This window comes from Homarus americanus, unplaced genomic scaffold, assembly GCF_018991925.1.
Source record: "Homarus americanus isolate GMGI-L3 unplaced genomic scaffold, GMGI_Hamer_2.0 scaffold24922, whole genome shotgun sequence".
In the NCBI taxonomy this organism is placed as follows: domain Eukaryota; kingdom Metazoa; phylum Arthropoda; class Malacostraca; order Decapoda; family Nephropidae; genus Homarus; species Homarus americanus.
In genome coordinates, this window is record NW_024722610.1 from 1,777,695 (window position 1) to 1,797,662 (window position 19,968).

Genomic DNA, 19,968 nt, shown 5'->3' on the forward strand with positions numbered 1-19,968 from the left:
CTGTGATCAACTACATGGGCGTCATGGGTTACATCATGGGCCACTACATGGTCTACACCGTGATGACCAAAGCCTCCACCATGATGACCATAGCCTCCACCATGATGACCGTGACCCACTACGTGACCTACACCATGGCCTACACCATGACCCACAACATGACCCACACCATGACCCACACCATGACCCACACCATGACCTACACCATGACCCCACACCATGACCCACAACATGACCCACACCATGACCCACACCATGACCTACACCATGACCCACACCATGACCCACACCATGACCTACACCATGACCCACACCATGACCACCGACCCACACCATCCTCCATAACCAACCCATGACCTACACTATGACCCACAACATGACCTACTGCATGACCACACCATGACCCACACCATGACCTACACCATGACCTACACCATGACCTACTGCATGAGCCACACCATGACCTACACCATGACCTACACCATGACCTACTGCATGAGCCACACCATGACCCACACCATGACCACACCATGACCTACACCATGACCTACACCATGACCTACTGCGTGACCCACACCATGACCTACTGCATGACCCACACCATGACCTACTGCATGCGCCACACCATGACCCACACCATGACCTACACCATGACCTACACCATGACCTACACCATGCCTACACCATGGCCTACTGCGTGACCCACACCATGACCTACTGCATGACCTGTAGCATGACCAACTGCATGACCTACTGCATGACCTGTAGCATGACCTACTGCATGACCTGTAGCATGACCTACTGCATGACCTGTAGCATGACCTACTGCATGACCTGTAGCATGACCTACTGCATGACCTGTAGCATGACCTACTGCATGACTCTCAGCGTGACCTACTGCCTGACCTACAGCATGAGCTACTGCCTGACCTACAACATGACTTACAGCTTGACCGACGCCGTGACCTGCCGCATGACCACCGCCATGACCTACTGCATGACCCCCACCATGAGCAACACCATGACCTACCGCATGACCCCCACCATGAGCAACACCATGACCTACCGCATGACCTACTGCATGACCACCACCATGTGCTAGACCGTGACCTAGTCCAACTCCCACGCCGTGTCCGAAACGGTGTCCACCAGCGAGTCCGAAGCCGTGTCCACCACCATGTCCGAGGCCGTGTCCACCAGCGACTCCGAAGCCGTGTCCACCACCATGTCTGAAGCCGTGTCCACCACCATGTCCGAGGCCGTGTCCACCACCACCATGTCCGAAGCCGTGCCCACCGCTGGCTTTGGATTTTGCTTTGGCATCGGGGTCGGCTTTGGCAGTAGCCTTGGCATTGGCTTCTGGTTTAGCGTCCCTCTTCACAATGCCATGGTAGGGCAAGTAAGAGTTGGCATTGTATGGGTAGTAAGACACTCCGTACCCCACGATGTTCCCCAACCCTCCGTGACCGTATCCATGACCGTGTCCGTACCCATGGCTAATTCCATGGCCGTGCCCATGGCCAATGCCGTGCCCATGGCCAATGCCGTGCCCGAATCCCACGCCATGACCGATTCCTGCTCCATAACCGTATCCTATGCCATGTCCAAGACCATGTCCAAGACCGCCATGTCCAAGACCGCCATGTCCAAGACCGCCATGTCCAATACCGCCATGTCCAAGACCGCCATGTCCAATGCCATGCCCAATACCGCCGTGTCCATGACCGCCGTGTCCATGACCACCGTGTCCAGAGGTGAAGCCATACTCGGACACGTAGTCATGAGTTCCTCCATGACCATAACCAATGTTGTGCCCGTGCCCATGTCCAAAATCATGTACACCTCCATGACCATATCCCAAGCCATGACCTTGAAGGACGTGTCCAAGACCTAAGCCATGACCGTGTCCCAACCCATGACCGTGTCCTAAGCCATGTCCATGTCCTACTGAGTGGCTAACGACGTGGCCGACTGAGTGTCCAACGGCGTGACCGTGGCCTATGCTATTTCCATGGCCGATGACGTGACCATGTCCACCGGGGTCGGCCTTTGCTTCACGTTTTTGATGTTCAGCTTCGCCTGGAGTGGGGTCAGCCTCACGCTTCTGCAGTTGGGCTGACGTAGCTGAGACCAGGAACAAAGCAACCTGGAGAGGAAGTTAGGTTAGATTAAGTTAGGATAAGTTAAGTGGCTTAGATTAAGTAAGGTTAAGTTAAGTTAAATTAAGGTAGGTTAGGTTAAGTTAGGTTAGTTAAGCCATTATCAAGTTGAATTACATATAAAGAGCGACTTACATATTATAATACTATATACTACTTCCTTCCTCTTCATGACCACCGTTTACGTAACAGTGAGAGAGATATAGCATAACTAATTGTCAAGTATGTATTAGGGTAAAGGGGATTTAATCATTAATTATTCTCAAACTGTGGGCTAATACAACTAACTATTCAAAGTCAAGTGAGTTATTAAGTGGTTGGTTCATCATCTTTACATCTTGCCACATTACCAATAAAAACAAAGAATAAATAATACCATCTAAAAAAAAATGAAAATAAAGATGTTAGGAATATGACCACAGAAAATAGGATCATATTAGAGCCAATTTTAAAGGTACACACGCCATCGAAAATACTATAGATATAGGAGTCTTAATTGGTGAATGACACAGTGTAGGAGATGTGTTATAAGGAAATCACCTTAACCGATATAAACTTCTTGAGAAACGCATCAACTGGATCTTCATGGGAGTTATTATATATTAAGGAACAGGACAGAACAATAGTCCTCGACGTGACTTAAAATAAAAAGAAATTAAAATCTTAATGCTTTACTTCATTTAAAAGGAACAAATAGTTGAACACGAGTAAGAATATCCCACATAATATTATAGAGTTATTCAACTTATATTTTTCAGACATTAAGCTCTTAGGGGTGATTTTGTATAAGCATAGACGTGGGGACTCTATTTATCACTGAGGGAGGACTATTGCTTGTGGTGCTTCTTAAGTTTTAATGGTCATATTCCGCCTCTTTATATTAGCTCGACACATATTCTCTGCGTGTTCTCTTTCTTCTTTGTATATGGAGGGAAAGTTCGGGGTGGTGGCCAAGACCTGCGTGACAAGGTCGTCTTTACGCGCCGTGCTTCAGGACTGAATACTGTACACGTGTTTACGCTAAGTGATTTCACCCTCTCTAGATAATCACACTATGTTATTCTTGGGGGGGAATATCTGTGAAAAGTGTGTGTGTGTGTGTGTGTGTGTCAAATAAATACCAATAAATGTGTGGAAACGCTTGATATTCTGTTGTGTAGTTTTTATGCATATTTACCTTTGATAGTTCTGTGTACCTGTACTTCCTATGGTGGTGAATGACATCTAATTCAAGAGCTATCATAAAAAACTAAATTGATTAGACAGCTACAGCGTCAGCTACAGAAAATGTTCTACAAACTGTAAAGGTTAACAGGTGTCAGATATATTGTCAAGTGTTGAGCTGAAGGTACTACTCACCAGGATCCTCATGGTTGCTGTTGGCTGCGTGTTGAGCGACTGATGACAATGAGGGTGAGTGAGGTGGCTATATACTGCTGCACCTCGTCGCGGGTCACCTGAGCCATCACCAGGTGACCATAAACTTCCCTAGTCACGACACCTTCACTATATCTATTTTTCGTGTACTTGGATTCCCAGCGGCCCGGAGGTGCATGTAAGGCTGTTCTACATGACCCGTTCTGGGAGTGAAACTAATGTGTTCACGGCAAGAACGTTATCATAGTCCGCCTGTCAGGGAAGCTCTCCAAGAACAGGTCACGTTAAGGAAAACGACTGTGTGCAGTTTGTTGAGTGTCAGAGAACACCCGGGATACACCTTAAGGTTTACTGGACACTTGTGATGTAAAATTGCATTATTGTTCTCGAGGGAAATTTTAACTGAATACTGACAAAACTTGGTCACGTATGAAGCCGAATATAAGATACACTGGTTAAAATAATCTGAACAAGTCAAATTATTTTTATTTTTTTTTGGGGGGGGGGAGGGGAGTCTTGATGTCCTTACCAAGTTTTTAGGTTAGGTTAGGCTAGTTAAGGACAGATGCAAAGAACGTGATTTAACATTGTAATTACCGATATTTTATCCCATAAGTCTAAAAATCCCCGCCACAGTTATACCACCATGATATAGTTTAATGGGTATATGATATAGTGAGGTGTTGGCTGATATACAAGTACAAACGTCAACAATTCTCGCCATGAAGTTTTAGGTTAATGGCCTCCCAAACCCTGAGATCCGGGATAATACAGACATAAAGGTGATGTATTATAGATGAATTTATGACTTTGCCAGTCATCTTGGGGCTGCTTACAGACAAGTGACGTGGGGAGATTCTTAGCCGGCGCTGGAGGACGTTCTGCTAACTCACTCCTGAACCTGGCAGTTTGAGCCAGTAATTATACTCTATGATATAGCAGTATGCGCCCCGTGATAAGTTTCATTGTCACATTACATAATATTTTACCTCACCTGTCACGAGAAGTGATGGCATTTATAGATGACAATTTATGTCATGAGCAGAGTTTTGTTGTTTGGTTTGTTTCATTTGAGGTGATATTTTGTCCTTATTTTATTGTTTAATATTTTATTGTCATTGGCCGGTGTTTTGCTTTCTCTGATATTAAGTCATTACTTAATTGGCTAAAATAATTAATGTTGAAGGCTGATAAACACCTTGTAAATTATATTATCATTAGATGTCCTATTAGAGCCATGAATATATAATTATTTGACATTAACGCGAATATTAGAACAATGACTTGGAACACTTCGATGAAGCAATTTCCATTTTACTTCTAAACTTGCATATATATATATATATATATATATATATATATATATATATATATATATATATATATATATATATATATATATATATATATATATATATATATATATATATATATATATATATATATATGAGAGAGAGTGTGTGTGATTTTCCTAGTGGATATCTTATGTTTACTTTTTCTTAAAACAATATTTTTTTCTCCATTATTTGCCGGCAAGAGAAGGTCTCACAGCCACCCATCACTGAGCATCCAGAAAAGAACATATCAGGGAAGTGTGTGTACGAACGACCACAGTCTGACTTGTTTGTGAGGGGCCACGGAAACTGGGGATCAAGTTGGGGTCTGTTATGAGTAGCCAACCTTGATTGGCCTCGTTCCAACCTCTGTTTTAGGCAGGAAAACAAATTTATGAAGCCCATCCCTTCCAGTATCAACACAGATTTATTTGAGCACTGACTAAATTTCTCCAAATAATTAGATATTGTTTTTTACCTAATCGGATAACATGACTTGTGAGAAGTTTTGTCAGCTATCTTTTTATTTCTTATATGCGTAATTTAACCTCTAGAATGGTGTATCATCCACACAATGGTGGCTCAAAGATCTAAAAAAAACGACATTTAAGAAAAATATTTCCTTTAAGTGGACAACAGTAAGAGGATTATCTTTATCTTGGTAGCTCTGCCCCCAGCCAAGTCGTCCCTCTGTGTGTCTGATACAACACAAGTATCAAGAGCTCGGGTGTTATAGGAGAAATTACAGAATAGTCGACCGAGCTTTTGGGGGAGCAGGCGGGTGATTGGTAGTCTATCTTTACATGATGATCAGTGTTGATTACATGTTTACAAGTTGGCTGTTGTTGTCTGATGTACCGACGACATTCTTTTACAGCCAGGAAATACACACAAGGACCTAGGCAGTATTATCACAACTCACTAACTTACGGTAGGCTGTTGTTGTTGTTGTATGGGTGTTGTAGTCATAAAGTCAACAATTTAGGCTCTGACTAGTGTTAGGGAAGGAGAAAACACCTTTTGATGGTACTTGTTGCGGTGTGTTTGTAGGAGTCGGTGAAGGGAAGTAAACTCGATAAGGCTTTAGGTTTATCACAGTTCTCTCTTGATGGTTCCATAGGTAAGGCAATACTTGAGATTGATCCAGGGTGATGGCTGGTAAGACTGTATCATGTTGGCACAGACTGCAACCTACCAGAGCTAATGTATGGATATGGCTCTGTTCTGTTCGCTGAGTCCAGAGAGAAAACGGCCACGTAATGGGAACTGATGACACTGGCAGAGGAGGCAGTGATGAGTTAACAACGCCTACCGGAGCTAATTGCTGCTGTGTGGAAGAGATGGTGACTCGCAGTGATAATAGCATGAATTAGAAGAATAGTTATGACCGAGTATAGATATTTGGTGAGGTAATATTCAACTAGGATCGATTTCAGGGTCTCTTAGTGACGCTAATATTTTTTATTTATGAGTTTTTTTTTGCTCTAATTCAATTTTGTCTACATAGCACCAAAATTTATTTAATTCAATGCTACTGTAGTACTCAGTAAGTGTGCAAGGCTTAACTGAAACTGAATTATCATTAATTTGTAAATATACAGTATATTTAAGGATTTCTTTTTAGTATACTTAGTTGATATTGTCTCGCCGAACCATAAGTCTCCCACTTCGTTAAGGGAACTTTTGGTTTTTCGTGTTTCCACAAAGTTTTTATCGTACCCAGATGGAGAATTAAAAAAAATAAAAAATCCAGTGAAAATACAAGAAGAGAATGTTTTGTAGGCATGCCTTAGGGCAGGTGAAGGGAGGGAGGTCGCCAGCCTCTGTTTGCACTGGCAAGGAAGGAATGCAGCAGCCATAAAACTTTATTAATACTTTTCCGGAGCAGTTCGAGAGCTTCTAGGATCTCGTGGACCCAGACAAGGAGGATGGAGAGCTTCATGAACTGCTGAAGCCTCTTGGTCCTCAACGTGAGCTTAGCGTGAGGATGGCACCAACTCCGGCCATTTCCTCCGTCAAGAAGTTTTAGTTGTCGATCGGTTAAGGGTGGTGGCTGGAGGTGGGTTGAGGGGGCGCTCATTTTTCGTTCGGGCAGTCCGTCCTCTCCACTCCACTCCGGGAATCAATAGACTGTTTGTGTCACTCCTTCTTTCTCTTACATTTATCTTGTTTTATTTATTTCCCATGCTCTTCTTCCAGTCTTCCAAACTAATTATGTCTCTTCTTATCTGTTTGTTTATTAGTCTCTCTCTCTCTCTCTCTCTCTCTCTCTCTCTCTCTCTCTTCTTTTTAATCTCCACTTTCCATTACATAAAATATATATCAGTTAACACAAAGACACTTATTAGAGAACCAACATTTGCACACACACACACACACACACACACACACACACACACACATTTTTCGAAGTCCAAATTATCTTTATATAACAGATGACGTTAGAACACATGTAAATGGCTAACTTCAAAACACAAAAAACAACTTCACACATAACATCAGTTTTTACACTGAGACTCAACCATTAAGTCGCTTCAGTGCGTCGCTCCAGCACCTGGGAATAAATACGTTGACTGAATAAAGTTGCGTCATGTTACCTTAATCATTAAAAATAGCAATATGACGTTTATATGTGAGTTTTAGAGGCATTATATTAAAGAAAATATATTACAGTTTTAAAACTTCGTATGTACTAGTGTTGTTTATGGAGTTCATATATTATACTGTACACGTGTTTACGCAAAGTGATTTCACCCTCTCTAGATAATCACACTATGTTATTCTTGGGGGGAATATTTGTGAAAAGTGTGTGTGTGTGTGTATATGTTTATCTACATGTGTGTGCATTTATATGTGTATGTCTATATATATGTGTGTGTGGGTGTATAGAATTTTTGGTATGCACATAAAAGTATAATGTTACATCATTATTACCAGCCAGGTAACGAGTAGATAATCAAGGTAACTCAGGTATATCTCCCGACATGGTAGCACTATACTCTTCTCAGATATGCTAGAGGGATGTTATTGTTGTTGGCATAATGGCTTAGTTCACTTTAACAACTAAGGTCTTTTAAGTGCGTAGTCCAGGTGAGCTCAAGAGACAAATCACCTGAGCACCAACCAACACATTGCTGCCATGAATAACAGTTATTATGGTAGGATTTTTTTTCATGTTTTTATAGTAATTATCATTTTGATTTTTGTTTTTATGTTTTGAGGATGAGTGTTTAGTGATGATATATAATTATGTATTAATTAATCTTAGGTGAATAAAGTAAGATGTAAAGTGTTACTTCCTCTCACTAGCGGGTCTTGTCTCCAGTGTTAAGGCGGGTACAGAAAGTTCAGTGAAAGATAATTGATTTATTAACATAAATACAGCACATGTAGCGGGTGTACTTAGTGGTGTCCGTAGCCACCACGTCCGTATCCGTAGCTGTGTCCGCCGTGACCGTACCCTAGGCTGTGGTAGGGGCTGACGTAGGAGTGTTTCCTCTGGAAGGAGAGACCGTGGCCAGGATGCTCCACGGCGGCCTTGTATCCATAGGCTGCTCCGTGTCCATATCCGTGGCCATGTCCAATTTCGTATGACTGTACCTCACCATGACCATAGCTGTGGCCATAACCGTGTCCGTGACCGTGACCATGTCCGTGGATGTGGCTTACAAGGTGACCACCATGATGACCACCATGGCCTCCAATATGACCACCATGATGACCACCATGGCCTCCAATGTGACCACCATGATGACCACCATGGCTTACAACAACGTGACCACCATGGTGACCACCATGGCCTCCAATGTGGCCACCATGGTGACCACCATGGCCTCCAATGTGGCCACCATGGTGACCACCATGGCCTCCAATGTGGCCACCATGGTGACCACCATGGCCTCCAATGTGGCCACCATGGTGACCACCATGACTTACAACAACGTGACCACCATGGTGACCTCCAATGTGGCCACCATGATGACCACCATATCCCCCAATGAGGCCACCATGATGGCCACCATGCCCACCATGATGATCGACATGCACTGTTTCAGTGACAACTACATGCCCATGCCCGTGATCTCCACCATGACCAATACCATGGCCAAAACCATGTCCTAACCCATTACCATGGCCGAAACCATGTCCCAGCCCATGACCATGGCCGAAACCATGTCCCAGCCCAAGACCGATGCTATGGCCCAGGCCATGACCATGACCGCTGCCGTACGAAGGCTCAGCCTCCCGCTTATCTTTGGCTGACACGAAGGCGGCCAACACGACGACGATCTGAGGGCAGAGGGAGAGAGGGTGGAGGGTGGTTGTGTGCTGCTCTTCAGGTGTATAATGTTTAAGAGTCCTCTGCCTTAATTAATGTGCCTAATTAACATTCATGTTATAAGTCACAGAAAACAGTAATTATCCAGAAGTCCTCACTATTGTATCTTAATCTACAAGAATGCCATTGAAAAGCTCTTCTTTGAATATGATGATAATTAAGTGTTATGTTAGTAAAGGAAATATATGAATCTGAGTTTAATTAAACACTAACAAGAAATCTCTAAGAAATAAATCTTCGTGTTATATTTTCCTTTAAACTTAAGGACTTGAGAAGAATGCTAAGTCCTCTCTGAGCATCTACTCTTTTTCATCATAAACTTATCCATAACAATTTCTTCCGGTGGTCGCGGTTCACACAAATACGAATCTTTCCTTTAGTTAATTTCTATAGAGAGAAGGCAGGTTAAAGTAACTAATTTTTCTAACTCATTTCACTTGTTATTATAAACTCGACTTGGTACAGACTTCCACGGGGTATTATGAGTGAACACAGTGAACTCACCAGAGTCCTCATGGTTGTAGGTGTTGGCTGAGGCACCGGGATGGTGTGTGGCCATAGTTGGGGTCGCTGAGCTTATATACTCAAGCTACGCAGGACCGACCCCAAACCCCCCCCCTCCAAACGCCCCCGATCCCTCCACACAGTGCTACTTAGTCCTGGCTCCTTGGTTCCCATCCCCTCCCACTCTACCTACCTCCCTGTGCCCCCCTTTTCCCCTCCACCACCTTCTCTCCCTGTATCCCCCTCCCCTCCCCTCTCATCTCACATGACTGCCCACACTCTCACCTCTCGCGACATGTGAGAGTCACTGTCAGTGTTCTCGCGAATACTCGATGTCTGCTGAACTAAGACCAATCCGTCATATTCAAGGAGCTACTCAGACATAATTCACTTTCGTTATACAAATGTAAGTTCATATACAGTTACTCTTAAGGTTAAAGTTATCATTAACAAAATATTTTATCAATTACGTACAGTATATAATTTAGATATTGATATTGAAACAGTTTATTTAGCCAGAAGAACACAGATACAGAGTCTGTATAAATAACACTATTAACATGGCTGAGCCAGTTGAGAATCTGAGCTCTCTTCAAAATCTAGGATGTGTCTTATTTCTTGGGTACATAAAGTATTTTTCTCTTTAGGTTAATTAGGTTGATTATGTATATTGTGGATTAAGGTTTCTGCATAACTTCATCTGTTTTTCTGACGGGGTCATGCCAGGGGCCAGCAGTAGTAAGTTCATCCTGCTAATAGCGTTCTATTTAGAAGAAATTATAATTCAGTATCATTACAATAGTTGTTCCCTGCTGTATAACTGTAATATACAGTTAGTAAAAATTTTACAAAAAATCGCATATATCGCCACCATTCAAGCAACAATGGCGCCTCCTACCAGGACCATGTTGGCTCCAAGGAGCATCGGGGTCACACAAATTATATATATATATATATATATATATATATATATATATATATATATATATATATATATATATATATATATAATGTTCTTATTTATAAAGTTATCTTTATATTTCACTACAGCGTGTGTGTGTGTGTGTGTGTGTGTGTGTGTCATTAACACACTGAAGGAGCTCGTCCTTGATACCAACAACTATTGATATTTTCTCACAACTATCGTTGAATAGATAACCAGAACTGTTTGAGGGGTGTCCGTAATGCACCGGTACACAGCAGGGGTTGTGTGTGGCCCTGAGTGACATGCCTATGTCATATTAACTTATTCACTCTACTATTTTATATATATATATATATATATATATATATATATATATATATATATATAATGTGTGTTCGTTAGTGACCAGGCGTATCTGGTATGCACACATCGGCGTCTAACATTGAAAGTATCAAACGAGTTTAATTTATTGACTAAATTCTGAATGTTAATCATCTTCAAAACTTTTGATAATAAATACCAGGCAATGGGAGCAGAAAACAAGAGGGCAATACAAGGATAAGAGTCAACTAACATAATGTACATCGTCTTGGTGTAGTTGCCAGGCCTCGTGACACCCATATAAGAAGGAAAATAAAAAAGACATCAACAGTATCGTAATAATCCACCGTGAGCCATTAATAATTCCTTAAGTTAAGAGTTCATTATTGTTCTTACCTGTCTGCCGGTAGTAAAATAGATCCTGTATCTATTTCATTAAAAGTAAAATTAGTTTAGAGAAAAAAACTATCTAAAAACAATTGAACTAAATGATCACACGTTGCCTCTACTATTACTTTGTTTTCAATGGAATAACAAAAACTATATAAATGTTATAATTAAATGAAATCGAAAGTAAAGGATTATAGCGATAAATTGAGAATTTCCTAAAACTCACTTTTTTTTTAACTCGGGAAAAGTGTTCAATAAATGACACAAATTTAACTGAAAATCATGAGTTATTTTTATTTAAAGGCGACATGATAAACAGTTAACTATCAGTATAATTTCAACTCATATGTCAATTGTGTAGAGTAATTACTTAGTTAATCAGGCGTGACGTACAGAGTAATCAGATCGTGCCAATAGGTATTTTAGTCAATTCTATTTAAATTAAATTAATCTAATCTAGCACCCGGTTCTATGATAAAAATTCGACCATGTTAGACCGAATAAACTCATATTACCACAGTTTAAAGATATTACATTATTATTATTATTATTATTATTATTATTATTATTATTATCATTATTATTATTATTATTATTATTATTGTTATTGTTATTGTTATTTTGACACAAGTTTAGAAGAATGAGTAGCGTTGACTTTTGTTTTCACTTTTCGTAGTGATGCTTGTACCGGTAGTGGTATCGAAGATTAATTTAGTTTTTAATTATTAATTTCTCTCCAGGTTATTTTTTTTATGCTATTGATAGAAAAATTGTTTTGTCTTTATTATATTTTAATGTTTTATCGGTTTATTGCTTTTGTAAGGCGTTTCAAAATGGGGTGAATTATCTTGGGTGGGTCATTGGTAGGGTAGGTCAGTAGCAGGGTGGGTCAGTAGCAAGATGGGTCAGTAGTAGGGTGAATCAGTAGCAGGGTGGGTCAGTAATAGGGTGGGTCAGTAGTAGGGTGGGTCACTAGTAGGGTGGGTCAATAACAAGATGGGTCAGTAGTAGGGTGAATCAGTAGCAGGGTGGGTCAGTAACAGGGTGGGTCATTAGTAGCGTTGGCTAGTAGCAAGGTGGGTCATTAGCAGGGTGGGTCATCAGCAGGGTGGGTAGGTGGGTCAGTAGCAGGGTGGGTCAGTAACATGATTGTTAATGATAACTAATCTCCGCCTCTAGTCGACTGGGTCAGTGACAGGTAACCTTACGCTCAACATCACGTCAGATCAGTCGGCCACACTCAATGCTCGCCAGCACACACACACACACACATTCCTCCCTCTAGTGTGTGCAATATATTATGTCCTCACGCAGGGCCGTTCACTTGTACTTCTCCGTAACATTGGACACTCAGCAATAATCTCAATGCCATTCTGTGCTGCCGCTCCCTTGAATATACCGTAACATATTGTGATATTATCTAACTTAAGTTTTAACCCAGTTTGTAGGAGATTAAGCTTTGTTAGGATTACATAGCATTGTTGATGTGTTATATTCTGTTAAATTAAGTTGATTTCCTCTGAGATTTACCCCCCCCCACCCCCAAAATAAAGGTTATCTCTGTTAAATAACTATTAATATGGCTTACTCGACTTATTATACAATCAAACGTACGAGTTATATTAGTCTTTTAGGTGTCTTGAGGTTAAAAAACTATACTGTAACTATTGTAATTTTGATTTATTTTTGTTGTCAATCATATTCCTCACAATGTAGCTGTATAAAATGGTAAGTCGCTGCAGAATTAATAGTAGTTGTGCTTGAGACTAAATTAGTTCTTGTAAAAATATGATCGCGGTTCCTCGTGAACACATTTGTATAATTAGTATTTAGTATTAGAAGTGTTCAAGGTTTACCATACATCCGATAATTGTTTCAGGATATTTTCTCCGTATGTGAGGGAACGCATCAGTCCATATCGATTATAATTATAAGAGAGGGGATATTTCAGTGATAACGATGTGAAACTTAATGGAACTAGGTTGAAGAGTAATGGAGCACCGGATTGACCTAGACACAGATGTTATGTCAAAATTTGGACAAATCTAAACCTTTGTTAAACTGGTCTGGTAAGGGCAGGTGAAGGTCAGGATGCTATAATAGTGTTTGTTAGATCATAGTTTAATGATACAAACATAATACAAAGGTTAGTGTACTGTTATAAAAACATACGTATAATTGTACTGTACAGTACATACTGTATCATTCTTCTACTTGTAATCTACTCTGTGCCTGTACTTGGCAGGGCACTGTGCTCTTAATAGTGTGTTCCTTCTGACTTACCTCTAACAGGTAGAGAGATGATATATTACATTGTTAACTTTTCTTCGTTCACGTGATCAAAATTCTGGAAGGACTCCAGTGGGAATGTTAGAATTATCAGTTGCGTTCCACATTAGTTTTGGGTCATTGAATCGAAGTAACATTCTTCTCAGGAGTGAGACCAAGATTGTATATATATATATATATATATATATATATATATATATATATATATATATATATATATATATATATATATATATATATATATATATATATATATATATATATATATATATATATATATAATTTTTTTTTTTTCAAAATTAGTTTACAATAAATCCCATTTCATAACCCACCAAAACAGTTTTATTCATCCAAAACCGGGTCGAGGCAATACATTTTTATATTTCAACGAGATATGGATATTGGAAAGGTCACTTTCACAAAAAAATATATGATATTGTGTGTTGTGTAGTAATATTGATTACTTTTGATGGTTGCTGAGCTGTAGATTTGTAAACGTTGTTGACAAAGCAAACGAAAAGTTATTGTTGAACTTATTTATTGCCTTTTTTATAAATGTTATGAGTTTTTCGGGTATACATGCCTGTATATGCTGTACATGGTGCACACTTTGGCAAAAATGTCCTTAAGGCACCATTATTCGCATCCTTTTGAAGTATAAACAAAAATTTATATCTTTCATGTTAATTGTTGAAGGACTTATTAAATTACTAAACTACTTGTTCGCTTAAACACCTTAGATGTTGAAGCTCAGTAATAACTCTTTAACGCCACGAAGTATAGACATGTAAGTAGTGTGAGGTTGGCGCCAGTGAATTCATTATATAGAATTTATATTTTGCTTTACTGAATATATGTAAATGACTACCGGCTTATATAACTTCACTTGACAAAATAAATAGTTTCACAATATAACACAACTAAATATTTACAAAGTTCTTCCATATATTTTACCTCCATCCATTATATATTCACTTCAGCAGGTAATACAAACAAAGGTATATTTGCCATCTTAATATGTATAATTTGTTTAAGAATAAAATATATACAAACATCATTTACAGGGTTACTCTTATATCACGTTCATTAAGCAACAAAATATTCATTCACAATATAAACAACAATTGGAGCATGGGAGTAACGGTTAGTATAGGTAAGGATACAATCTGACATTAACAAAACAAGGCGGACAGAAGACTAGTCGAGTACACCATAGGAGAAAGGGTTGTGGAGGAAGTTGTCTGAGAATCTAATGCCTGGTGTACTGTGTGGGGAGGCTGTGATGTGTGCCCCGCCATGACCTATTGCACCATCACCTAAACCTACTGCATGACTCACACCATGACCTGTAGAATGATCCACAGCATGACCTACACCATGACTCACAGCATGACCTACACCATGACCCACAGCATGACCTACACCATGACCCACAGCATGACCTACACCATGACCGACAGCATGGCCTACAGCATGACCTACACCATGACCTACACCATGACCTACATCATGACCTACACCATGACCTAAAGCATGACCCACAGCATGACCTACACCAACGCCCACAGCATGACCTACACCATGACCTACATCATGACCTACACCATGACCTAAAGCATGACCCACAGCATGACCTACACCAACGCCCACAGCATGACCTACCTGACACATCATGACCTACACCATGACCCACAGCATGACCTACACCATGACCCAGAGCATGACCCACACCATGACCCACACCATGACCCACAGCATGACCCACAGCATGACCCACAGCATGACCTACACCACACTGACCCACACCATGACCTACATGCATGACCCACAGCCCTACACCCGACCTACAAGGACCTTTACACCATCCACAGCATGACCTACACCACCTACCCCATGACCCAGAGCATGACCTACACCATGACCCGCAGCATGACCTACAGCATGACCTACACCACCCAGAGCACCTACACCATGACCTACACCTGACTCACAGCATGACCATGACCCACACCATGACCTACACCATGACCCACACACATGCAGCATGACCTACACCATGACCCAGAGCATGACCTACCCCATGACCCACCGCATACCACCACCATGACCCACACCGCGACCCCAGCATGACCTACATGACCTACACCCAGCATGACCTGCCCATGACCCACACCACCTACACAGCATGACCGACACCATGACCTACCTACACATGACCTATACAGACACCACACCATGACCTGACTATACAGACCCACACATACACCACTACCGCCCACACAGACCGACACCATGACCTACAGCATGACCTACATGACCACACCATGACCTACACACCTACACCACCCACATGACCTACCCACCTGACCTATGACCCCATGCCCAATGGCACCTGACCATGACCTACACCATGACCACAGCATGACCTACAGCCACCCACCGCATGACCTACAGCACCTGACCCACACACCTACACCATGACCTACATGACTCACAGCATGACCTACCATGACTCACAGCATGACCTGACACAGCATGACCTACACCATACAGCATGACCTACACACCCACACACCTACACCAGCATGACCCGCAGCATGACCTACACCATGACCCACAGCATGACCTACCCCATGACCCACACCATGACCATGACACCATGACCTACAGCTACACCATGACCTACACTATGTCCCACACCATGACTTACACCATGACCTACACATGACCTACAACATGACCTACATGGCCCAGACTTACACCATGACCCACACATGACCTACCATGACCCACACCATGACCTACACTATGGCCCACAGACTTACACCATGACCTACAGCATGACCTACACATGAGCCCTACACCATGACCACATGACACCGGACCTACACCATGACCTACACTATGACCCACAGCATTACCTACACCATGACCTACACCGTGACCTACACCATGACCTACACCGTGACCTACACTATGACCTACACCATGGCCTATACCATGACCTACACCATGACCCCCACCATGACCTACAGCATGACCTACGCCATGACCCACACCATGACCTACAGCATGACCTACACCATGACCCCCGCCATGACCCCTACCATGACGTACACCAAGACCTACACCATGGCCTACTATAGGTGAAGAGAGGCCAATGCCAAAACCTGCCAGTTGCTCATCGTTGTTATGGACATGTGCACCATGATCTACTGCGTGTACGTCATGCCCAGCAACATGTACAGATGCCTGTCTGTCATGACTCAATTCATGGCTTACCCTTGGACTAATGAAACCTGTATTGTAACTAAAAGCGGCAGGTACGCCCTCGTGAATTAATGAGCGCAGGTCGTGGCCAGCAAGCGGCCGGTTCTTGTGTACTTTTTGTACTTTGTGAGAGACGCTGTGGATCTTGCTGTCTACGCTGTGTAATTTATGATTTAACTTTCTATGAGGCCTTCGTACTACAACGTCTGCTGCATGGCGTCCAGCAGCCAGTACGGGTACTCCTCTTACGGGATGTCGTGCAGGTAGTCCGGCAGCTGTCCCGTGTGTTAGTTTGAGACCTCGTGTTGTTCCAAAGCCTACGGTATGGCCTGCGTTGAATGCAATATCGTTCTGGATGGCTTGATCAACGCTGAACCTTGGAACTCCCGTGGTGACCCCAACGCCATGGCCAGGACTCACTCCGACATGCAGCCCAAGGTTGGATGGATCAGCATCTGCCTTTGGTTTTCCCTTTGCCTTTGGTCCTGCTTTTGCTTTCGGTTCTGGCTCAGCTTCTCGCCTGCCAATTCCATGGCTGGTAACATATGATTTACCACCATTAGGATGAACAGCTACTACAACAGGACGAGTGCGGGTATATACTCCATGACCAAGATCGTTTTTGGTCTCTAATCCAAAGGCATGTCTGATAGCATGGCTCTGAGGAGGTACAAATCCGCCTCTCTGATGATGTCCATGAATCTGACCAAGTGAATGCCGGTAGCCATATTCCAGAGCCTCTTTATGACTGTTTATTAAGCCATGAGCAGGGACTAGACCGTGTCCAGGAAGAGGTCCTAAGTTATGTATGTGGTTATTATGTAAGACATGTGTTATATGCCCTGAATTGTGTTGTGCTTCTTGCTCATAGCCAAGACTCACCGAATGACCGGGACCGTGAAGAATGTTATGCTCCACAGTATGGCCCGTGACACCAGTATGCTTTATCACCGGTGCAAGAATAGGACCACGATGTAACACAGGAACTGGTAAAGGTACAGGGTTTAAGACAGGTGCATGTTTCACCACAGGTCCTAAAACTGGTGCAAGTCTTAATGCAGGTCCTGGCAGAGGTGTATGTCCTATTACAGGTCCTGGAAGAGGTGTATGTCGTATTACATGTCCTGGAAGAGGTGTATGTCGTATTACATGTCCTGGAAGAGATGTATGTCGTATCACAGGTCCTGGAAAAGGTGTATGTCGTATTGCAGGTCCTGGAAGATGTGTATGTCGTATTACAGGTCCTGGAGGAGGTCTGTTTCGTAACTGAGGTCTCAAAATAAGTTTACGTCTCAGTACGGGACCCACGACGTTATCATGTCTATATGGGACTCCCTGTAGAGCTCCGGGACCATGGGTGAGGAGAGCAGGTGACGACTCGGCTTCTCTCTTGTGTGTCGCGCCCACTGCACCAGCTAACAGGACCACAATCTGAGGGAGGGATCCACTTTCCAGTTTTATTGGGAGTTTCACACGCACTCACTTATATTCTGAAGTAACTAATTAGAACATGTTTTAGCATATTTATTAACACTGTAACTCACATTTCACAAATAAATTATGGAACTCAATAAATAATGCATTTTTTTTTAAGTTACCCTAACCTCTCCTAACCTCTCCTAAAATAATGGAAAGGTGAATATAAAAATGTAATCTACACAAAGCAATAGAGATAACTGAGGATTTTTCCTCACCCATATTTTTAGTGGTGGTCCTCGTGAAAGTATAGGGGCGAGGACCCTTGTGGTGGTGTGGCGGCAAACTGTACACTCTTACGCCCGTATTATTAAACAACATCTTCCCTTGAAGAGGGTCGTCGTGTTTCAACCCGAGTTTTAAATTAAATGAGTCCTGAGGGACACCGCAGTACAATACTTAACGGGGTGGTGTGGCGTTATAATTAACTAATTCCAATATTATTAATTAAGGTAATGCTACTTTGGTTTACTAAAGGCTGTGTCTCTTCAACTCCTTGCTTATTGGTCTAATTCATTGTATTCTCGTGGCTGGCATTTTGCTTTGGCGGTTAGTTAGAGCGTACATTAAAATCTAGATTGCTTGTTTTGTCTTGTTATTTTATGTTATGTTATGGTGTTGTAATTAATATCATAGACATGTAACGCTTAGAACAAATTGGTATATTCTTTGGGATAGACATATAATCAAGATAGCCTGTTATCTATATATCCGACGAAGTAATCACTGACAGAGAGGGAAAGTGTGTGTGTGTATAAACTCTCAGTTCAGTCACCAACACTGTGGGCACTGTTCATCACTCAGTCGGTAGTAACGCTTCACCACCACCTTCACTATCACCATCACTACCACCATCACCACAAGTAACCACCGCAACCACCACCCATCACAACCATCACTTTTCACCACCACTGCCACCTCCACCTCCACCACACCGTCACGCACTTGTAAATCCCCATCACTAAACGCTCCTCCTCCTCCTCCTCCTCCGGTAACATCTCCGACGCTGCCCAACTCACCAGGATCCTCATGTCTGTGGTCCCCTGTCTGATGGTAGACTGCTGACCGACACAAGCCGCGGTGACACTATATACCTGACGGTTCTCCTGATGCGGGTCACTGCTGGGGGAAGTCAAGTCATTCGCAATACCTTAAGACAATCGGTGAGAGGCGTCAAGGTGTCCCCGCTGCACGCGTCTGATGGCCAGGTAATAAGCACTGGCTGACGCTCTGTTCCGGTGGAGTGACTGTTGTTGTTTGTAGTCAACGTGTTCACAGGTGTTTCATTAAGCGATGTTCTTCAGTGTGTCATCTGTCCTACCCTTGTATAGTCTACTGAATCAATTCTTGGTAAAAAAACAATTCAGATTTGTTGAAATTTTTGTATTTGAATATAGAGAAGAAATATGTAACACATAACATTTCACGTGAAGATTAGGCATCCCAGCATATTTCACCTGATGATTAAACACCCTGATGCTAACTTATCCTAACTTAACCTAATCAAACCTAACCTAATCCCTCCAGGCAGCAATAGGTTGTTTAATTATCAGGTGAAATAAACTGGGGTGCCTAATCTCCACC

At 42.2% G+C, this 19,968-nt stretch overlaps 3 protein-coding genes across 7 annotated transcripts; all 3 read right to left on the reverse strand.

The window, feature by feature from the left end:
* Positions 1–337: 337 nt before the first annotated feature.
* Positions 338–3,567, reverse strand: LOC121862999 (glycine-rich cell wall structural protein-like). 4 transcript variants are annotated; one of them, XM_042361460.1, is made up of 3 exons: positions 3,519–3,567; positions 859–2,146; positions 338–750 (listed from the first exon to the last, which is right to left on the reverse strand). In XM_042361460.1, exons 1-3 carry the CDS (start codon positions 3,528–3,530, stop codon positions 668–670), a joined length of 1,383 nt encoding a protein of 460 aa, XP_042217394.1. In that variant the 5' UTR covers positions 3,531–3,567; the 3' UTR covers positions 338–667. The 4 variants fall into 4 exon arrangements, with proteins under 4 accessions (XP_042217394.1, XP_042217392.1, XP_042217391.1 ...); XM_042361458.1 differs by having other exon boundaries at positions 835–2,146; XM_042361457.1 differs by having other exon boundaries at positions 811–2,146.
* A 4,654-nt stretch (positions 3,568–8,221) lies between these two features.
* On the reverse strand, positions 8,222–9,765 carry LOC121863000 (glycine-rich cell wall structural protein 1.8-like). The gene is made up of 2 exons (XM_042361461.1): positions 9,714–9,765; positions 8,222–9,160 (listed from the first exon to the last, which is right to left on the reverse strand). Exons 1-2 carry the CDS (start codon positions 9,723–9,725, stop codon positions 8,273–8,275), a joined length of 900 nt encoding a protein of 299 aa, XP_042217395.1. The 5' UTR covers positions 9,726–9,765; the 3' UTR covers positions 8,222–8,272.
* A 4,394-nt stretch (positions 9,766–14,159) lies between these two features.
* On the reverse strand, positions 14,160–19,438 carry LOC121863001 (suprabasin-like). Of its 2 annotated transcripts, none has more exons than XM_042361462.1 (3): positions 19,404–19,438; positions 16,524–18,339; positions 14,160–15,224 (listed from the first exon to the last, which is right to left on the reverse strand). In XM_042361462.1, exons 1-3 carry the CDS (start codon positions 19,413–19,415, stop codon positions 14,836–14,838), a joined length of 2,217 nt encoding a protein of 738 aa, XP_042217396.1. In that variant the 5' UTR covers positions 19,416–19,438; the 3' UTR covers positions 14,160–14,835. The 2 variants fall into 2 exon arrangements, with proteins under 2 accessions (XP_042217396.1, XP_042217397.1); XM_042361463.1 differs by lacking the exon at positions 14,160–15,224 and adding an exon at positions 16,309–16,379.
* Positions 19,439–19,968: the final 530 nt, after the last annotated feature.